The 23,495-nt window shown below is 26.3% G+C and overlaps 1 protein-coding gene across 1 annotated transcript; it reads right to left on the bottom strand.

Moving 5' to 3' along the window:
- Window positions 1-884: 884 nt before the first annotated feature.
- LOC132953208 (MATH and LRR domain-containing protein PFE0570w-like) lies at window positions 885-4,891 on the bottom strand. The gene has a single exon (XM_061025731.1). It carries the CDS (start codon window positions 2,689-2,691, stop codon window positions 1,039-1,041), a length of 1,653 nt encoding a protein of 550 aa, XP_060881714.1. The 5' UTR covers window positions 2,692-4,891; the 3' UTR covers window positions 885-1,038.
- Between the last annotated feature and the right edge of the window lie 18,604 nt (window positions 4,892-23,495).

Raw genomic sequence — 23,495 nt, 5'->3', positions numbered from 1 at the left:
AAAGTTACGTCATTAAGTGCTCTAAAATCTATAACTATTCTGAACTTTTGTTTTCCCGAGGCATCCTCCTTCTTCTTAACTAATATTAAAGGTGCATTAAAAGGACTCATTGATCTCTCTATAATTTCGTCTTTCATCATTTGACCTATTTGTCGTTCTATTTCGTCATGTTGTGAAAACGGTAAACGGTACGGTTTTTTATAAATTGGTTTTAAATCCTTAGGTACCTTTATGACGTGCTCTGCCGCCGTTGTACACGTAAGATTATCCCCTTCTATATGAAAAATATCTGCGTAATTTTCACAAATTCTTATTATCGACTTTCGTTCGTCAATATTCAAATGTTCCGTCCTAATCAACGTTTTTATTTTGCTCGCGCGGTCAATGTCAATTTTGTTGTCATATACCGCGTTATCGATGTGTGCTACTATGTCATCCTCGTATGATATTTTACGAACTTGACCTACACTGATACTTTGTGTTACTTCTGATATATTTAACACACTTATCGTTATTTTTCCGTTTCTAACCGTATTATAAATATTCGCGCAATATACATCTGGTGACAATTCTTGTTTATTAATCAATATATTTTTACTATTCATTGCCTTATTTGTGATATCTATCTCAACTACTGTTTCCGAACGTGGTTCTAAAATAAAACATACATTATTTTCGTTTTCTACTTTATTTTCATTAATTGTTATCGTATTGTTAGCAATATCTATAACCGCATGATTATCCATTAAAAACTTGTGTCCTAATATTCCTTCACCTTCTATTGGAAATGTTTTGTTAACTACATAAAATTCTGTTTCGAATGCTTTTTTATTTATAATTAAATATATTTTCGCTTACCTATTGTTGAGACTATTTTTTCATTAATACCCTTTAAATAAATCTTGTCTTTTTCGTTAATTTCTGTATCCCCTTTTAGTGCATTAATTTTAATGATATTTAATTCAGCCCCCGTGTCTACTAATAATTTAATTTGTTCTTTATTAAAACTAGGTGATTTTAAAGTGATATGATTTTCTATTAATTTAGTTGTGATGTGAAAACATCGTTTTGTGGCGATTCCATTATCTCTTGGACAAGCCTGACGCCCACTGGAACTTGCCCTTTGGAATTTTTTGAATTATTTTTCTCGTTTTTCTGTTTTGTAAAACAATTCGAAATTTCATGTCCTATTTTATTACAATAACTACAATGCAAATTCTGAACACCCGTATTGTTTCTACTACTATTACCACCTCCAGAATTACGCGCACCATTATCACGACTGGTGTTATGTGTATTTGCTCGGTCGTTTCCGCCTGGTCGACCGTTCGTTTGCCAGCACTCTCTTGCGATATGGTTTGTTTTCCCACACGTGTAACATCCAGTGTTACTTCTATTCTGATTACCAAAATTATTTCGCTGATTATTATTTTCGTTATAATTTTGTCTATAATTGTTACTATATCCGCCGCGATTATTGGAATTACTGTATCCTGTACGATTACTGTATCCGTTACGATTATTACTATCAAAATTACTGTATCCGTTACGATTATTATTATTAAAATTACTGTATCCTCCGCGATTAACATTTTTATTGAATTTATTATATCCGTCATTATAACCATTTCGATTATTAAAATTATTATTTCTACCGTTTTGATTCATATGACCATTATTACCGCGGTAAAATGTATTAATTTTACCATTATTATTCTGTTGTTTTGTATTCCCATTTACACCCTGATTTTCGTTTTTACTAAAACTTTGACTTTCCGCATTATTCTGTAAATTTTCTATACTCATCCTAGAATTATATTCGATTTCTTCGTCAAGAGCCATTTGTATACACTCCTCTAAAGACTTAGGACTTCTTGCTTTCAGTACTATATATAAGTGATTTGGTAAACCCGTCATAAATATAATCATAGCCTGTTTTTTCGTTTGGCTTTTCACTACAGTTTCCTCAGCTTTGTTCAACCCTACGGTACTAGCTGCACATAATTTGTAATATAATTCTTCGATTCTATTCGCGAATTTCGCTACACTTTCACCTTCTGCCATACGTGCCGTATTTAAACCTATTGATAAAGCCCTTTCCGAAATTTTATGCTCAAATGCCCCTTGTAAAATTGATTTTATTGCTTCCCAAGAATCTAACGTACGATACTTGGTTACCTCTAAAGCATTTCCCGCTAACTTAGAAGTTATAATTTTTAACAATAGTTGTTTATCTATCTCTGCAATATCGTTGAGTGCTATCTCACATGTATTTATAAATTCTGCTACGTCCTTTTTACCCGTGCAAATCGGAATCATAGAAACTGCTTTATCTAAATCCATCTTATGTTTTACGTTCGCTACTTTTTTCCTAGTTATTTGCTGTAATTGAACGTGTTTTACACCGGGATCAGATCTAGAACCTGATCTACCCGACAATTTTTGTTTTACACTTTTCTGAGGGGTAAGTACTTTACCTAACTCTTCTGTTTGACTTAAAGTCCTAAAATAATTTTTTCTAGTAACGTTGTCTATTCCTTCTATTATTTCTGTAGTGTCTATTAAAAATTCCTCTTTTATTATCCTATTTTTCCTTACTACTTCTTTTCCTAATTTTTTATTTTTAACTTGTTCTATCGATTCATCCGAAGAACTACTCTCAATATCTGAATTTCCTGATTCTTTATTCATATATATTCAATAATCACTAATATCATTTAAGAATATTTAATTTATTTAACTCGACATTTATTCTCATTATTTATTCTATATTTCATACCCGTACGCTTGTATTTACGTACACCGCGTCGTATTGTGTAGTGTATACACACACTCACACACACAAAACACTCGTATTTTTACGTAACTCTGTCGTTGCGTAATTTCTATCGCTCTCCCTACGATATATAACAAGCTTTGGATATTAAAATACCATTAACATTGGTTAGCTACTCCAATTTAATAAATATTTTATATCCACTACCTAATTTCTTATTAATTCTTACAATTAAAATCTAATTACTCTATTATTTTTTTACCAATTTAACTATCGAATATTACTATTATATTCTATTACTACACTTATTCTATGCTAGCCTTCCTATTACTTCCACTTGTAATATTTTTCCCAATTGATTTCTTTCAATCTAATTCTCTTTGTCTATAATTTTTCAACATTAATACTTCAATTCAATACACTTGTCTTTTAGACACAAAATTAACTTTATTTCAGTTATTCAAAAAAAATTTCTTTATACTTCAAAAACAAAAACTCTTTATATACTCTTTATATTTCAATATTTCAACTTCAGTATTCTTCTATATTATTCACAAAACATCATTTAATTATTCCATAGGTACCTATATTTCTCAAAAATCTTCATTTATTCAACAATTGACTATCAATTAATTCACTTCAAAATTTTATTTCAATAATCCCTTTTTTTTTTTTTCCTCTAATTATTCATCAACTTTTATCATTTATTCAATTGCTACGCGTGCATTCATATATATATTTTTCCCAATATTTTTTTCTATCAAATTCTATATTTCCTCTATTACTTTTTCAATTAACTATAGTATTCCCTTACTATTTCATTTGTTGATTCCTATTTAATTCAACCATTTATTTCAACACAGATCAGTCTACCGCTGTCTATTTTACCACAATTATATATATATATTTCTTTTTCAACACTTATATTTTTTCCCTTTAATAATACAACAACTTATTTCAACATAGATCAGTCTACCGCTGTCTATTTTACTACAATTATATATATTTCTTTTTCAACAACTTATATTTTTTTTTTTCCTTTAATATATAATAAGATTTCTTATTATACGCACCTTCACCAATATCTAAACTAAAAAATTTTTACCGCTGGCTTCTTAAAAAAAAACCAACGTGAGACGTGTACCCAAGCTACAATTCTAATTATTTTTATAACTATTATTAACTCACATTACTCCTGCACCTACTGCTCTGTTCATATTTTTTCCTTATTTTGTCTGCTTGCCTGTCTTGAATTGTTCGTCGCTTCCCGGAGTCGTCAAGGGTGATCGGTCCTCGACTGTGACTTGAAAAGTTGCCTCCGTGTCGTTGATTTGAATCGAGCTCTGCGTCGCTGCTGCACTTCCTCCGCTGATTTCTGCTGCTTTGACTGCTCGACTCGCCTCAATTCCTTGGAAGTTCCGTACTCGACTGCGCCAGTGTTATGGACTAGGAGTTGAGTTAACTGCCTAGCTCATAAAGTTGCAGGTAGCAAGACTGATGGATGAGGAGTTCTTCAGGTAGAGTTGAATAATAAGACTGATGTAAGTTATTTAGGTTTTTTATTGAAAATTGTTCTAAGTACAATTTGAGAATTTATTATGTTGCCGTGCGTGAAGGTGCTCGCCTGTACTATGGTGCTACACGTCTAATCTACAGGCCGTTTCGGGTCTGGTTTTATAGGGCCTCCTGCTCTTCTACTTCCCCCCTAGTCTATCGATAACTCCGTGGATTTCACAGGATGCTGTTTACATTCCCACGCCTGGTTAATCGGAGAGTCGTGTCCGTTTTATTTCGTTATCATGTTTTGCCGTATATGGTATACGCTATCCGACAATATTTAGATACTGTGCATTATATATATATATATATATATATGTATAGTTCGTAAGCAAATTCTAAATATTATATTCATACATTTATGATTAAAGCGAGGTTGTAAGACTTATTAAAATGCAAAAGACCGTATTGCCCTCTTGTTATATTTCCATAGGCTTTCTAATTGGATATATGACTTTGATTTATTTTAGCCGAATTTCTACGTGCTGATATTTATCTAATCTTTATGTTGCCAAATGTGGCCGAAGGCGAAACGAGCACAATAATACATTATGCGTATTAGGGGGTTCGTTACACAATTGCAAATACATTAGTCACCTATAGATAGCTTAGTTGTACGTAAAACTAGAATTTAGAAGTCAATAAATACGTTGATATTAACATTATTCATTGTTGGGGTACATCATTTCATATTAAAAAAAAAACATAATATGTTGATGAAGAAGACTTCAGACAATTGCAAATACATTAGTCACCTATAGTTAGATTAGTTGTACGTAAAACTAGAATTTAGAAGTCAATAAATACGTTGATATTAACATTATTCATTGTTGGGGTACATCATTTCATATTAAAAAAAAAACATAAGTTGTTGTTGAATAAGACTTCAGACAATTGCAAATACATTTATCCACTAAACATAAACTAGATAATCTGTGAACTAGAATTTAAAACTCAATAAATTACGCTTATATTAACATATTCATTGTTGGGGTACATCATTTCAAATAATAAAAAAACATTATTTGTTGACGAATAAGACTTCAGACAATTGCAAATACATTAGTCACCTATAGATAGATTAGTTGAACTCAAAACTAGAATTTAAAAATCAATGATTACGTTAATATTAATGTTAATCATTGTTGGGGTACATCATTTCAAATTAAAAAAAAACATAATATGTTGATGAATAAGACTTCAGACAATTGCAAATACATTAGTCACCTATAGATAGATTAGTTGTACGCAAAACTAGAATTGAGAACTCAAAAATAACGTTAATATTTACATTATTCATTGTTGGGTTACATCATTTCAAATTAAAAAAAAAAATATAATTTGTTGCTGAATAAGACTTTAGACAATTGCAAATACATTTATCCTATATAAATAAACTAGATGATCAGAAAACTAGAATTTAGAAGTCAATAAATACGTTGATATAAACAATTTCATTGTTGGGGTACATCATTTCAAATTAAAAAAAAACATAAGTTGTTGTTGAATAAGACTTCAGACAATTGCAAATACATTAGTCACCTTTTGTTAAATTAGTTGAACCCAAAACTAGAATTTAGAACTCAATAATTACGTTAATATTAAAATTAATCATTGTTGGGGTCTATCGTTTCAAATTAAAAAAAAAACATAATATGTTGATGAATAAGACTTTAGACAATTGCAAATACGTTTATCCACTATGCATAAACTAGATGATCAGAAAACAAGAATTTATAAGTCAATAAATACGTTGATACTAACATTTTCATTGTTGGAGTACATCATTTCAAATTAAAATAAAAACATAAGTTGTTGTTGAATAAGACTTCAGACAATTGCAAATACATTTATCCACTAAACATAAACTAGATAATCTGTGAACTAGAATTTAAAACTCAATAAATTACGCTTATATTAACATATTCATTGTTGGGGTACATCATTTCAAATAATAAAAAAACATTATTTGTTGACGAATAAGACTTCAGACAATTGCGAATACATTAGTCACCTATAGATAGATTGGTTGAACTCAAAACTAGAATTTAAAAATCAATGATTACGTTAATATTAATGTTAATCATTGTTGGGGTACATCATTTCAAATTAAAAAAAAAACATAATATGTTGATGAATAAGACTTCAGACAATTGCAAATACATTAGTCATCTATAGATAGATTAGTTGTACGCAAAACTAGAATTGAGAACTCAAAAATAACGTTAATATTAACATAATTCATTGTTGGGTTACATCATTTCAAATTAAAAAAAAACATAATTTGTCGACGAATAAGACTTCAGACAATTGCAAATACATTAGTCACCTATAGATAGCTTAGTTATACGTAAAACTAGAATTTAGAAGTCAATAAATACGTTGATATTAACATTATTCATTGTTGGGGTACATCATTTCATATTAAAAAAAAAACATAATATGTTGATGAATAAGACTTCAGACAATTGCAAATACATTAGTCACCTATAGATAGATTAGTTGTACGCAAAACTAGAATTGAGAACTCAAAAATAACGTTAATATTTACATTATTCATTGTTGGGTTACATCATTTCAAATTAAAAAAAAAAATATAATTTGTTGCTGAATAAGACTTTAGACAATTGCAAATACATAAGTCACCTTTTGTTACATTAGTTGAACCCAAAACTAGAATTTAGAACTCAATAATTACGTTAATATTAAAATTAATCATTGTTGGGGTCTATCATTTCAAATTAAAAAAAAAACATAATATGTTGATGAATAAGACTTTAGACAATTGCAAATACGTTTATCCACTATGCATAAACTAGATGATCAGAAAACAAGAATTTATAAGTCAATAAATACGTTGATACTAACATTTTCATTGTTGGGGTACATCATTTCAAATTAAAAAAAAAACATAATATGTTGATGAATAAGACTTCAGACAATTGCAAATACATTAGTCACCTTTTGTTACATTAGTTGAAACCCAAAACTAGAATTTAGAACTCAATAATTACGTTAATATTAAAACTAATCATTGTTGGGGTCTATCATTTCAAATTAAAAAAAAAAACATAATATGTTGATAAATAAGACTTTAGACAATTGCAAATACGTTTATCCACTATGCATAAACTAGATGATCAGAAAACAAGAATTTATAAGTCAATAAATACGTTGATACTAACATTTTCATTGTTGGGGTACATCATTTCAAATTAAAATAAAAACATAAGTTGTTGTTGAATAAGACTTCAGACAATTGCAAATACATTTATCCACTAAACATAAACTAGATGATCTGTGAACTAGAATTTAAAACTCAATAAATTACGCTTATATTAACATTTTCATTGTTGGGGTACATCATTTCAAATTAAAATAAAAACATAAGTTGTTGTTGAATAAGACTTCAGACAATTGCAAATACATTTATCCACTAAACATAAACTAGATAATCTGTGAACTAGAATTTAAAACTCAATAAATTACGCTTATATTAACATATTCATTGTTAGGGTACATCATTTCAAATAATAAAAAAACATTATTTGTTGACGAATAAGACTTCAGACAATTGCAAATACATTAGTCACCTATAGATAGATTAGTTGAACTCAAAACAAGAATTTAAAAATCAATGATTACGTTAATATTAATGTTAATCATTGTTGGGGTACATCATTTCAAATTAAAAAAAAAAACATAATTTGTCTACGAATAAGACTTCAGACAATTGCATATACATTCATCCACTACACATAAACTAGATGATCAGAAAACTAGAATTTAGAAGTCAATAAATACTTTGATATTAAACTTTCCATTGTTGGTGTACATCATTTCAAATTAAAAAAAAACATAATATTTTGATGAATAAGACTTTAGACAATTGCAAATACATTAGTCACCTATAGATAGATTAGTTGAACTCAAAACTAGAATTTAAAAATCAATGATTACGTTAATATTAATGTTAATCATTGTTGGGGTACATCATTTCAAATTAAAAAAAAAAACATAATTTGTCGACGAATAAGACTTCAGACAATTGCAAATACATTTATCCTATATAAATAAACTAGATGATCAGAAAACTAGGATTAAGAAGTCAATAAATACGTTGATATTAACAATTTCATTGTTGGGGTACATCAATTCAAATTAAAAAAAAACATAAGTTGTTGTTGAATAAGACTTCTGACAATTGCAAATACATTAGTCACCTTTAGTTACATTAGTTGAACCCAAAACTAGAATTTAGAACTCAATAATTACGTTAATATTAAAATTAATCATTGTTGGGTTCTATCATTTCAAATTAATAAAAAACATTATTTTTTGACGAATAAGACTTCAGACAATTGCAAATACATTAGTCACCTATAGATAGATTAGTTGAACACAAAACTAGAATTTAAAAATCAATGATTATGTTAATATTAATGTTAATCATTGTTGGGGTACATCATTTCAAATTAAAAAAAAAACATAATATATTGATGAAGAAGACTTCAGACAATTAAAATACATTTATCCACTAAACATAAACTAGATGATCTGTGAACTAGAATTTAAAACTCAATTAATTACGCTTATATTAACATATTCATTGTTGGGGTACATCATTTCAAATTAAAAAAAAACATTATTTGTAGACGAATAAGACTTCAGACAATTGCAAAAACATTAGTCACCTATAGATAGCTTAGTTGTACGTAAAACTAGAATTTAGAAGTCAATAAATACTTTGATATTAACATTTCCATTGTTGGTGTACATCATTTCAAATTAAAAAAAAAACATAATATTTTGATGAATAAGACTTTAGACAATTGCAAATACATTAGTCACCTATAGATAGATTAGTTGAACTCAAAACTAGAATTTAAAAATCAATGATTACGTTAATATTAATGTTAATCATTGTTGGGGTACATCATTTTAAATTAAAAAAAAAAACATAATTTGTCGACGAATAAGACTTCAGACAATTGCAAATACATTTATCCTATATAAATAAACTAGATGATCAGAAAACTAGAATTAAGAAGTCAATAAATACGTTGATACTAACATTTTCATTGTTGGGGTACATCATTTCAAATTAAAATAAAAACATAAGTTGTTGTTGAATAAGACTTCAGACAATTGCAAATACATTTATCCACTAAACATAAACTAGATGATCTGTGAACTAGAATTTAAAACTCAATAAATTACGCTTATATTAACATTTTCATTGTTGGGGTACATCATTTCAAATTAAAATAAAAACATAAGTTGTTGTTGAATAAGACTTCAGACAATTGCAAATACATTTATCCACTAAACATAAACTAGATAATCTGTGAACTAGAATTTAAAACTCAATAAATTACGCTTATATTAACATATTCATTGTTGGGGTACATCATTTCAAATAATAAAAAAACATTATTTGTTGACGAATAAGACTTCAGACAATTGCAAATACATTAGTCACCTTTTGTTACATTAGTTGAACCCAAAACTAGAATTGAGAACTCAAAAATTATGTTAATATTAACATTATTCATTGTTGGGTTACATCATGTCAAATTAAAAAAAAACATAATTTGTCGACGAATAAGACTTCAGACAATTGCATATACATTCATCCACTATACATAAACTAGATGATCAGAAAACTAGAATTTAGAAGTCAATAAATACTTTGATATTAACATTTCCATTGTTGGTGTACATCATTTCAAATTAAAAAAAAACATAATATGTTGATGAATAAGACTTCAGACAATTGCAAATACATTAGTCACCTATAGATAGATTAGTTGTACGCAAAACTAGAATTGAGAACTCAAAAATAACGTTAATATTTACATTATTCATTGTTGGGTTACATCATTTCAAATTAAAAAAAAAAATATAATTTGTTGCTGAATAAGACTTTAGACAATTGCAAATACATTTATCCTATATAAATAAACTAGATGATCAGAAAACTAGAATTTAAAAGTCAATAAATACGTTGATATAAACAATTTCATTGTTGGGGTACATCATTTCAAATTAAAAAAAAAACATAAGTTGTTGTTGAATAAGACTTCAGACAATTGCAAATACATTAGTCACCTTTTGTTACATTAGTTGAAACCCAAAACTAGAATTTAGAACTCAATAATTACGTTAATATTAAAACTAATCATTGTTGGGGTCTATCATTTCAAATTAAAAAAAAAACATAATATGTTGATAAATAAGACTTTAGACAATTGCAAATACGTTTATCCACTATGCATAAACTAGATGATCAGAAAACAAGAATTTATAAGTCAATAAATACGTTGATACTAACATTTTCATTGTTGGGGTACATCATTTCAAATTAAAATAAAAACATAAGTTGTTGTTGAATAAGACTTCAGACAATTGCAAATACATTTATCCACTAAACATAAACTAGATGATCTGTGAACTAGAATTTAAAACTCAATAAATTACGCTTATATTAACATTTTCATTGTTGGGGTACATCATTTCAAATTAAAATAAAAACATAAGTTGTTGTTGAATAAGTTTTCAGACAATTGCAAATACATTTATCCACTAAACATAAACTAGATAATCTGTGAACTATAATTTAAAACTCAATAAATTACGCTTATATTAACATTTTCATTGTTGGGGTACATCATTTCATATTAAAAAAAAAACATAAGTTGTTGTTGAATAAGACTTCAGACAATTGCATATACATTCATCCACTACACATAAACTAGATGATCAGAAAACTAGAATTTAGAAGTCAATAAATACTTTGATATTAACATTTCCATTGTTGGTGTACATCATTTCAAATTAAAAAAAAACATAATATTTTGATGAATAAGACTTTAGACAATTGCAAATACATTAGTCACCTATAGATAGATTAGTTGAACTCAAAACTAGAATTTAAAAATCAATGATTACGTTAATATTAATGTTAATCATTGTTGGGGTACATCATTTCAAATTAAAAAAAAAAACATAATTTGTCGACGAATAAGACTTCAGACAATTGCAAATACATTTATCCTATATAAATAAACTAGATGATCAGAAAACTAGGATTAAGAAGTCAATAAATACGTTGATATTAACAATTTCATTGTTGGGGTACATCATTTCAAATTAAAAAAAAACATAAGTTGTTGTTGAATAAGACTTCAGACAATTGCAAATACATTAGTCACCTTTAGTTACATTAGTTGAACCCAAAACTAGAATTTAGAACTCAATAATTACGTTAATATTAAAATTAATCATTGTTGGGGTCTATCATTTCAAATTAATAAAAAACATTATTTTTTGACGAATAAGACTTCGACAATTGCAAATACATTAGTCACCTACAGATAGATTAGTTGAACACAAAACTAGAATTTAAAAATCAATGATTATGTTAATATTAATGTTAATCATTGTTGGGGTACATCATTTCAAATTAAAAAAAAAACATAATATATTGATGAAGAAGACTTCAGACAATTAAAATACATTTATCCACTAAACATAAACTAGATGATCTGTGAACTAGAATTTAAAACTCAATTAATTACGCTTATATTAACATATTCATTGTTGGGGTACATCATTTCAAATTAAAAAAAAACATTATTTGTAGACGAATAAGACTTCAGACAATTGCAAAAACATTAGTCACCTATAGATAGCTTAGTTGTACGTAAAACTAGAATTTAGAAGTCAATAAATACGTTGATATTAACATTATTCATTGTTGGGGTACATCATTTCATATTAAAAAAAAAACATAATATGTTGATGAAGAAGACTTCAGACAATTGCAAATACATTAGTCACCTATAGTTAGATTAGTTGTACGTAAAACTAGAATTTAGAAGTCAATAAATACGTTGATATTAACATTATTCATTGTTGGGGTACATCATTTCATATTAAAAAAAAAACATAATATGTTGATGAAGAAGACTTCAGACAATTAAAATACATTAGTCACCTATAGATAGATTAGTTGTACGTAAAACTAGAATTTAGAAGTCAATAAATACGTTGATATAAACAATTTCATTGTTGGGGTACATCATTTCAAATTAAAAAAAAACATAATTTGTCGACGAATAAGACTTCAGACAATTGCATATACATTCATCCACTATACATAAACTAGATGATCAGAAAACTAGAATTTAGAAGTCAATAAATACTTTGATATTAACATTTCCATTGTTGGTGTACATCATTTCAAATTAAAAAAAAAACATAATATGTTGATGAATAAGACTTCAGACAATTGCAAATACATTAGTCACCTTTTGTTACATTAGTTGAACCCAAAACTAGAATTGAGAACTCAAAAATAACGTTAATATTTACATTATTCATTGTTGGGTTACATCATTTCAAATTAAAAAAAAAAATATAATTTGTTGCTGAATAAGACTTTAGACAATTGCAAATACATTTATCCACTAAACATAAACTAGATGATCTGTGAACTAGAATTTAAAACTCAATTAATTACGCTTATATTAACATATTCATTGTTGGGGTACATCATTTCAAATTAAAAAAAAACATTATTTGTAGACGAATAAGACTTCAGACAATTGCAAAAACATTAGTCACCTATAGATAGCTTAGTTGTACGTAAAACTAGAATTTAGAAGTCAATAAATACGTTGATATTAACATTATTCATTGTTGGGGTACATCATTTCATATTAAAAAAAAAACATAATATGTTGATGAAGAAGACTTCAGACAATTGCAAATACATTAGTCACCTATAGTTAGATTAGTTGTACGTAAAACTAGAATTTAGAAGTCAATAAATACGTTGATATTAACATTATTCATTGTTGGGGTACATCATTTCATATTAAAAAAAACACATAATATGTTGATGAAGAAGACTTCAGACAATTAAAATACATTAGTCACCTATAGATAGATTAGTTGTACGTAAAACTAGAATTTAGAAGTCAATAAATACGTTGATATAAACAATTTCATTGTTGGGGTACATCATTTCAAATTAAAAAAAAACATAATTTGTCGACGAATAAGACTTCAGACAATTGCATATACATTCATCCACTATACATAAACTAGATGATCAGAAAACTAGAATTTAGAAGTCAATAAATACGTTGATATTAACATTTCCATTGTTGGTGTACATCATTTCAAATTAAAAAAAAAACATAATATGTTGATGAATAAGACTTCAGACAATTGCAAATACATTAGTCACCTTTTGTTACATTAGTTGAACCCAAAACTAGAATTGAGAACTCAAAAATAACGTTAATATTTACATTATTCATTGTTGGGTTACATCATTTCAAATTAAAAAAAAAAATATAATTTGTTGCTGAATAAGACTTTAGACAATTGCAAATACATTTATCCTATATAAATAAACTAGATGATCAGAAAACTAGAATTTAAAAGTCAATAAATACGTTGATATAAACAATTTCATTGTTGGGGTACATCATTTCAAATTAAAAAAAAACATAAGTTGTTGTTGAATAAGACTTCAGACAATTGCAAATACATTTATCCACTAAACATAAACTAGATGATCTGTGAACTAGAATTTAAAACTCAATAAATTACGCTTATATTAACATTTTCATTGTTGGGGTACATCATTTCAAATTAAAATAAAAACATAAGTTGTTGTTGAATAAAAACTTCAGACAATTGCAAATACATTTATCCACTAAACATAAACTAGATAATCTGTGAACTAGAATTTAAAACTCAATAAATTACGCTTATATTAACATTTTCATTGTTGGGTTACATCATTTCAAATTAAAAAAAAAAATATAATTTGTTGCTGAATAAGACTTTAGACAATTGCAAATACATTTATCCTATATAAATAAACTAGATGATCCGAAAACTAGAATTTAAAAGTCAATAAATACGTTGATATAAACAATTTCATTGTTGGGGTACATCATTTCAAATAATAAAAAAACATTATTTGTTGACGAATAAGACTTCAGACAATTGCAAATACATTAGTCACCTATAGATAGATTAGTTGAACTCAAAACTAGAATTTAAAAATCAATGATTACGTTAATATTAATGTTAATCATTGTTGGGGTACATCATTTCAAATTAAAAAAAAAACATAATTTGTCTACGAATAAGACTTCAGACAATTGCATATACATTCATCCACTACACATAAACTAGATGATCAGAAAACTAGAATTTAGAAGTCAATAAATACTTTGATATTAACATTTCCATTGTTGGTGTACATCATTTCAAATTAAAAAAAAACATAATATTTTGATGAATAAGACTTTAGACAATTGCAAACACATTAGTCACCTATAGATAGATTAGTTGAACTCAAAACTAGAATTTAAAAATCAATGATTACGTTAATATTAATGTTAATCATTGTTGGGGTACATCATTTCAAATTAAAAAAAAAAACATAATTTGTCGACGAATAAGACTTCAGACAATTGCAAATACATTTATCCTATATAAATAAACTAGATGATCAGAAAACTAGAATTAAGAAGTCAATAAATACGTTGATATTAACAATTTCATTGTTGGGGTACATCATTTCAAATTAAAAAAAAACATAAAATGTTGTTGAATAAGACTTCAGACAATTGCAAATACATTAGTCACCTTTAGTTACATTAGTTGAACCCAAAACTAGAATTTAGAACTCAATAATTACGTTAATATTAAAATTAATCATTGTTGGGGTCTATCATTTCAAATTAATAAAAAACATTATTTTTTGACGAATAAGACTTCAGACAATTGCAAATACATTAGTCACCTATAGATAGCTTAGTTGTACGTAAAACTAGAATTTAGAAGTCAATAAATACGTTGATATTAACATTATTCATTGTTGGGGTACATCATTTCATATTAAAAAAAAAACATAATATGTTGATGAAGAAGACTTCAGACAATTGCAAATACATTAGTCACCTATAGTTAGATTAGTTGTACGTAAAACTAGAATTTAGAAGTCAATAAATACGTTGATATTAACATTATTCATTGTTGGGGTACATCATTTCATATTAAAAAAAAAACATAATATGTTGATGAAGAAGACTTCAGACAATTAAAATACATTAGTCACCTATAGATAGATTAGTTGTACGTAAAACTAGAATTTAGAAGTCAATAAATACGTTGATATAAACAATTTCATTGTTGGGTTACATCATTTCAAATTAAAAAAAAAAATATAATTTGTTGCTGAATAAGACTTTAGACAATTGCAAATACATTTATCCTATATAAATAAACTAGATGATCAGAAAACTAGAATTTAAAAGTCAATAAATACGTTGATATAAACAATTTCATTGTTGGGGTACATCATTTCAAATTAAAAAAAAACATAAGTTGTTGTTGAATAAGACTTCAGACAATTGCAAATACATTAGTCACCTTTTGTTACATTAGTTGAACCCAAAACTAGAATTTAGAACTCAATAATTACGTTAATATTAAAACTAATCATTGTTGGGGTCTATCATTTCAAATTAAAAAAAAAACATAATATGTTGATAAATAAGACTTTAGACAATTGCAAATACGTTTATCCACTATGCATAAACTAGATGATCAGAAAACAAGAATTTATAAGTCAATAAATACGTTGATACTAACATTTTCATTGTTGGGGTACATCATTTCAAATTAAAATAAAAACATAAGTTGTTGTTGAATAAGACTTCAGACAATTGCAAATACATTTATCCACTAAACATAAACTAGATGATCTGTGAACTAGAATTTAAAACTCAATAAATTACGCTTATATTAACATTTTCATTGTTGGGGTACATCATTTCAAATTAAAATAAAAACATAAGTTGTTGTTGAATAAGACTTCAGACAATTGCAAATACATTTATCCACTAAACATAAACTAGATAATCTGTGAACTAGAATTTAAAACTCAATAAATTACGCTAATATTAACATATTCATTGTTAGGGTACATCATTTCAAATAATAAAAAAACATTATTTGTTGACGAATAAGACTTCAGACAATTCCAAATACATTAGTCACCTATAGATAGATTAGTTGAACTCAAAACAAGAATTTAAAAATCAATGATTACGTTAATATTAATGTTAATCATTGTTGGGGTACATTATTTCAAATTAAAAAAAAAAACATAATTTGTCTACGAATAAGACTTCAGACAATTGCATATACATTCATCCACTACACATAAACTAGATGATCAGAAAACTAGAATTTAGAAGTCAATAAATACTTTGATATTAACATTTCCATTGTTGGTGTACATCATTTCAAATTAAAAAAAAACATAATATTTTGATGAATAAGACTTTAGACAATTGCAAATACATTAGTCACCTATAGATAGCTTAGTTGTACGTAAAACTAGAATTTAGAAGTCAATAAATACGTTGATATTAACATTATTCATTGTTGGGGTACATCATTTCATATTAAAAAAAAAACATAATATGTTGATGAAGAAGACTTCAGACAATTGCAAATACATTAGTCACCTATAGTTAGATTAGTTGTACGTAAAACTAGAATTTAGAAGTCAATAAATACGTTGATATTAACATTATTCATTGTTGGGGTACATCATTTCAAATTAAAAAAAAAAACATAATTTGTCGACGAATAAGACTTCAGACAATTGCAAATACATTTATCCTATATAAATAAACTAGATCATCAGAAAACTAGGATTAAGAAGTCAATAAATACGTTGATATTAACAATTTCATTGTTGGGGTACATCATTTCAAATTAAAAAAAAACATAAGTTGTTGTTGAATAAGACTTCAGACAATTGCAAATACATTAGTCACCTATAGATAGATTAGTTGAACACAAAACTAGAATTTAAAAATCAATGATTATGTTAATATTAATGTTAATCATTGTTGGGGTACATCATTTCAAATTAAAAAAAAAACATAATATATTGATGAAGAAGACTTCAGACAATTAAAATACATTTATCCACTAAACATAAACTAGATGATCTGTGAACTAGAATTTAAAACTCAATTAATTACGCTTATATTAACATATTCATTGTTGGGGTACATCATTTCAAATTAAAAAAAAACATTATTTGTAGACGAATAAGACTTCAGACAATTGCAAATACATTAGTCACCTATAGTTAGATTAGTTGTACGTAAAACTAGAATTTAGAAGTCAATAAATACGTTGATATTAACATTATTCATTGTTGGGGTACATCATTTCATATTAAAAAAAAAACATAATATGTTGATGAAGAAGACTTCAGACAATTAAAATACATTAGTCACCTATAGATAGATTAGTTGTACGTAAAACTAGAATTTAGAAGTCAATAAATACGTTGATATAAACAATTTCATTGTTGGGGTACATCATTTCAAATTAAAAAAAAACATAATTTGTCGACGAATAAGACTTCAGACAATTGCATATACATTCATCCACTATACATAAACTAGATGATCAGAAAACTAGAATTTAGAAGTCAATAAATACTTTGATATTAACATTTCCATTGTTGGTGTACATCATTTCAAATTAATAAAAAAACATAATATGTTGATGAATAAGACTTCAGACAATTGCAAATACATTAGTCACCTTTTGTTACATTAGTTGAACCCAAAACTAGAATTGAGAACTCAAAAATAACGTTAATATTTACATTATTCATTGTTGGGTTACATCATTTCAAATTAAAATAAAAACATAAGTTGTTGTTGAATAAGACTTCAGACAATTGCATATACATTTATCCTATATAAATAAACTAGATGATCAGAAAACTAGAATTTAAAAGTCAATAAATACGTTGATATAAACAATTTCATTGTTGGGGTACATCATTTCAAATTAAAAAAAAACATAAGTTGTTGTTGAATAAGACTTCAGACAATTGCAAATACATTTATCCACTAAACATAAACTAGATGATCTGTGAACTAGAATTTAAAACTCAATAAATTACGCTTATATTAACATTTTCATTGTTGGGGTACATCATTTCAAATTAAAATAAAAACATAAGTTGTTGTTGAATAAAAACTTCAGACAAATGCAAATACATTTATCCACTAAACATAAACTAGATAATCTGTGAACTAGAATTTAAAACTCAATAAATTACGCTTATATTAACATTTTCATTGTTGGGTTACATCATTTCAAATTAAAAAAAAAAATATAATTTGTTGCTGAATAAGACTTTAGACAATTGCAAATACATTTATCCTATATAAATAAACTAGATGATCAGAAAACTAGAATTTAAAAGTCAATAAATACGTTGATATAAACAATTTCATTGTTGGGGTACATCATTTCAAATAATAAAAAAACATTATTTGTTGACGAATATGACTTCAGACAATTGCAAATACATTAGTCACCTATAGATAGATTAGTTGAACTCAAAACTAGAATTTAAAAATCAATGATTACGTTAATATTAATGTTAATCATTGTTGGGGTACATCATTTCAAATTAAAAAAAAAACATAATTTGTCTACGAATAAGACTTCAGACAATTGCATATACATTCATCCACTACACATAAACTAGATGATCAGAAAACTAGAATTTAGAAGTCAATAAATACTTTGATATTAACATTTCCATTGTTGGTGTACATCATTTCAAATTAAAAAAAAACATAATATTTTGATGAATAAGACTTTAGACAATTGCAAACACATTAGTCACCTATAGATAGATTAGTTGAACTCAAAACTAGAATTTAAAAATCAATGATTACGTTAATATTAATGTTAATCATTGTTGGGGTACATCATTTCATATTAAAAAAAAAACATAATATGTTGATGAAGAAGACTTCAGACAATTGCAAATACATTAGTCACCTATAGTTAGATTAGTTGTACGTAAAACTAGAATTTAGAAGTCAATAAATACGTTGATATTAACATTATTCATTGTTGGGGTACATCATTTCATATTAAAAAAAAAACATAATATGTTGATGAAGAAGACTTCAGACAATTAAAATACATTAGTCACCTATAGATAGATTAGTTGTACGTAAAACTAGAATTTAGAAGTCAATAAATACGTTGATATAAACAATTTCATTGTTGGGGTACATCATTTCAAATTAAAAAAAAACATAATTTGTCGACGAATAAGACTTCAGACAATTGCATATACATTCATCCACTATACATAAACTAGATGATCAGACAACTAGAATTTAGAAGTCAATAAATACTTTGATATTAACATTTCCATTGTTGGTGTACATCATTTCAAATTAATAAAAAAACATAATATGTTGATGAATAAGACTTCAGACAATTGCAAATACATTAGTCACCTTTTGTTACATTAGTTGAACCCAAAACTAGAATTGAGAACTCAAAAATAACGTTAATATTTACATTATTCATTGTTGGGTTACATCATTTCAAATTAAAATAAAAACATAAGTTGTTGTTGAATAAGACTTCAGACAATTGCATATACATTTATCCTATATAAATAAACTAGATGATCAGAAAACTAGAATTTAAAAGTCAATAAATACGTTGATATAAACAATTTCATTGTTGGGGTACATCATTTCAAATTAAAAAAAAACATAAGTTGTTGTTGAATAAGACTTCAGACAATTGCAAATACATTTATCCACTAAACATAAACTAGATGATCTGTGAACTAGAATTTAAAACTCAATAAATTACGCTTATATTAACATTTTCATTGTTGGGGTACATCATTTCAAATTAAAATAAAAACATAAGTTGTTGTTGAATAAAAACTTCAGACAAATGCAAATACATTTATCCACTAAACATAAACTAGATAATCTGTGAACTAGAATTTAAAACTCAATAAATTACGCTTATATTAACATTTTCATTGTTGGGTTACATCATTTCAAATTAAAAAAAAAAATATAATTTGTTGCTGAATAAGACTTTAGACAATTGCAAATACATTTATCCTATATAAATAAACTAGATGATCAGAAAACTAGAATTTAAAAGTCAATAAATACGTTGATATAAACAATTTCATTGTTGGGGTACATCATTTCAAATAATAAAAAAACATTATTTGTTGACGAATAAGACTTCAGACAATTGCAAATACATTAGTCACCTATAGATAGATTAGTTGAACTCAAAACTAGAATTTAAAAATCAATGATTACGTTAATATTAATGTTAATCATTGTTGGGGTACATCATTTCAAATTAAAAAAAAAACATAATTTGTCTACGAATAAGACTTCAGACAATTGCATATACATTCATCCACTACACATAAACTAGATGATCAGAAAACTAGAATTTAGAAGTCAATAAATACTTTGATATTAACATTTCCATTGTTGGTGTACATCATTTCAAATTAAAAAAAAACATAATATTTTGATGAATAAGACTTTAGACAATTGCAAACACATTAGTCACCTATAGATAGATTAGTTGAACTCAAAACTAGAATTTAAAAATCAATGATTACGTTAATATTAATGTTAATCATTGTTGGGGTACATCATTTCATATTAAAAAAAAACATAATATGTTGATGAAGAAGACTTCAGACAATTGCAAATACATTAGTCACCTATAGTTAGATTAGTTGTACGTAAAACTAGAATTTAGAAGTCAATAAATACGTTGATATTAACATTATTCATTGTTGGGGTACATCATTTCATATTAAAAAAAAAACATAATATGTTGATGAAGAAGACTTCAGACAATTAAAATACATTAGTCACCTATAGATAGATTAGTTGTACGTAAAACTAGAATTTAGAAGTCAATAAATACGTTGATATAAACAATTTCATTGTTGGGTTACATCATTTCAAATTAAAAAAAAAAATATAATTTGTTGCTGAATAAGACTTTAGACAATTGCAAATACATTTATCCTATATAAATAAACTAGATGATCAGAAAACTAGAATTTAAAAGTCAATAAATACGTTGATATAAACAATTTCATTGTTGGGGTACATCATTTCAAATTAAAAAAAAACATAAGTTGTTGTTGAATAAGACTTCAGACAATTGCAAATACATTAGTCACCTTTTGTTACATTAGTTGAACCCAAAACTAGAATTTAGAACTCAATAATTACGTTAATATTAAAACTAATCATTGTTGGGGTCTATCATTTCAAATTAAAAAAAAAAACATAATATGTTGATAAATAAGACTTTAGACAATTGCAAATACGTTTATCCACTATGCATAAACTAGATGAATCAGAAAACAAGAATTTATAAGTCAATAAATACGTTGATACTAACATTTTCATTGTTGGGGTACATCATTTCAAATTAAAATAAAAACATAAGTTGTTGTTGAATAAGACTTCAGACAATTGCAAATACATTTATCCACTAAACATAAACTAGATGATCTGTGAACTAGAATTTAAAACTCAATAAATTACGCTTATATTAACATTTTCATTGTTGGGGTACATCATTTCAAATTAAAATAAAAACATAAGTTGTTGTTGAATAAGACTTCAGACAATTGCAAATACATTTATCCACTAAACATAAACTAGATAATCTGTGAACTAGAATTTAAAACTCAATAAATTACGCTTATATTAACATATTCATTGTTAGGGTACATCATTTCAAATAATAAAAAAACATTATTTGTTGACGAATAAGACTTCAGACAATTGCAAATACATTAGTCACCTATAGATAGATTAGTTGAACTCAAAACAAGAATTTAAAAATCAATGATTACGTTAATATTCATGTTAATCATTGTTGGGGTACATCATTTCAAATTAAAAAAAAAAACATAATTTGTCTACGAATAAGACTTCAGACAATTGCATATACATTCATCCACTACACATAAACTAGATGATCAGAAAACTAGAATTTAGAAGTCAATAAATACTTTGATATTAACATTTCCATTGTTGGTGTACATCATTTCAAATTAAAAAAAAACATAATATTTTGATGAATAAGACTTTAGACAATTGCAAATACATTAGTCACCTATAGATAGCTTAGTTGTACGTAAAACTAGAATTTAGAAGTCAATAAATACGTTGATATTAACATTATTCATTGTTGGGGTACATCATTTCATATTAAAAAAAAAACATAATATGTTGATGAAGAAGACTTCAGACAATTGCAAATACATTAGTCACCTATAGTTAGATTAGTTGTACGTAAAACTAGAATTTAGAAGTCAATAAATACGTTGATATTAACATTATTCATTGTTGGGGTACATCATTTCAAATTAAAAAAAAAAAACATAATTTGTCGACGAATAAGACTTCAGACAATTGCAAATACATTTATCCTATATAAATAAACTAGATGATCAGAAAACTAGAATTAAGAAGTCAATAAATACGTTGATATTAACAATTTCATTGTTGGGGTACATCATTTCAAATTAAAAAAAAACATAAAATGTTGTTGAATAAGACTTCAGACAATTGCAAATACATTAGTCACCTTTAGTTACATTAGTTGAACCCAAAACTAGAATTTAGAACTCAATAATTACGTTAATATTAAAATTAATCATTGTTGGGGTCTATCATTTCAAATTAATAAAAAACATTATTTTTTGACGAATAAGACTTCAGACAATTGCAAATACATTAGTCACCTATAGATAGCTTAGTTGTACGTAAAACTAGAATTTAGAAGTCAATAAATACGTTGATATTAACATTATTCATTGTTGGGGTACATCATTTCATATTAAAAAAAAAACATAATATGTTGATGAAGAAGACTTCAGACAATTGCAAATACATTAGTCACCTATAGTTAGATTAGTTGTACGTAAAACTAGAATTTAGAAGTCAATAAATACGTTGATATTAACATTATTCATTGTTGGGGTACATCATTTCATATTAAAAAAAAAACATAATATGTTGATGAAGAAGACTTCAGACAATTAAAATACATTAGTCACCTATAGATAGATTAGTTGTACGTAAAACTAGAATTTAGAAGTCAATAAATACGTTGATATAAACAATTTCATTGTTGGGTTACATCATTTCAAATTAAAAAAAAAAATATAATTTGTTGCTGAATAAGACTTTAGACAATTGCAAAT

This window comes from Metopolophium dirhodum, unplaced genomic scaffold (assembly GCF_019925205.1).
Source record: "Metopolophium dirhodum isolate CAU unplaced genomic scaffold, ASM1992520v1 scaffold1, whole genome shotgun sequence".
Taxonomy (NCBI): Eukaryota; Metazoa; Arthropoda; class Insecta; order Hemiptera; family Aphididae; genus Metopolophium; species Metopolophium dirhodum.
The sequence above is the reverse complement of the archived record's forward strand: the minus strand, read 5'-3'. Positions and strand labels throughout refer to the sequence as shown.

Excerpts from the sequence above, each read along its gene's own strand:
- LOC132953208 (XM_061025731.1), bottom strand. The coding sequence starts at position 2,691 with ATGAATAAAGAATCAGGAAATTCAGATATTGAGAGTAGTTCTTCGGAT.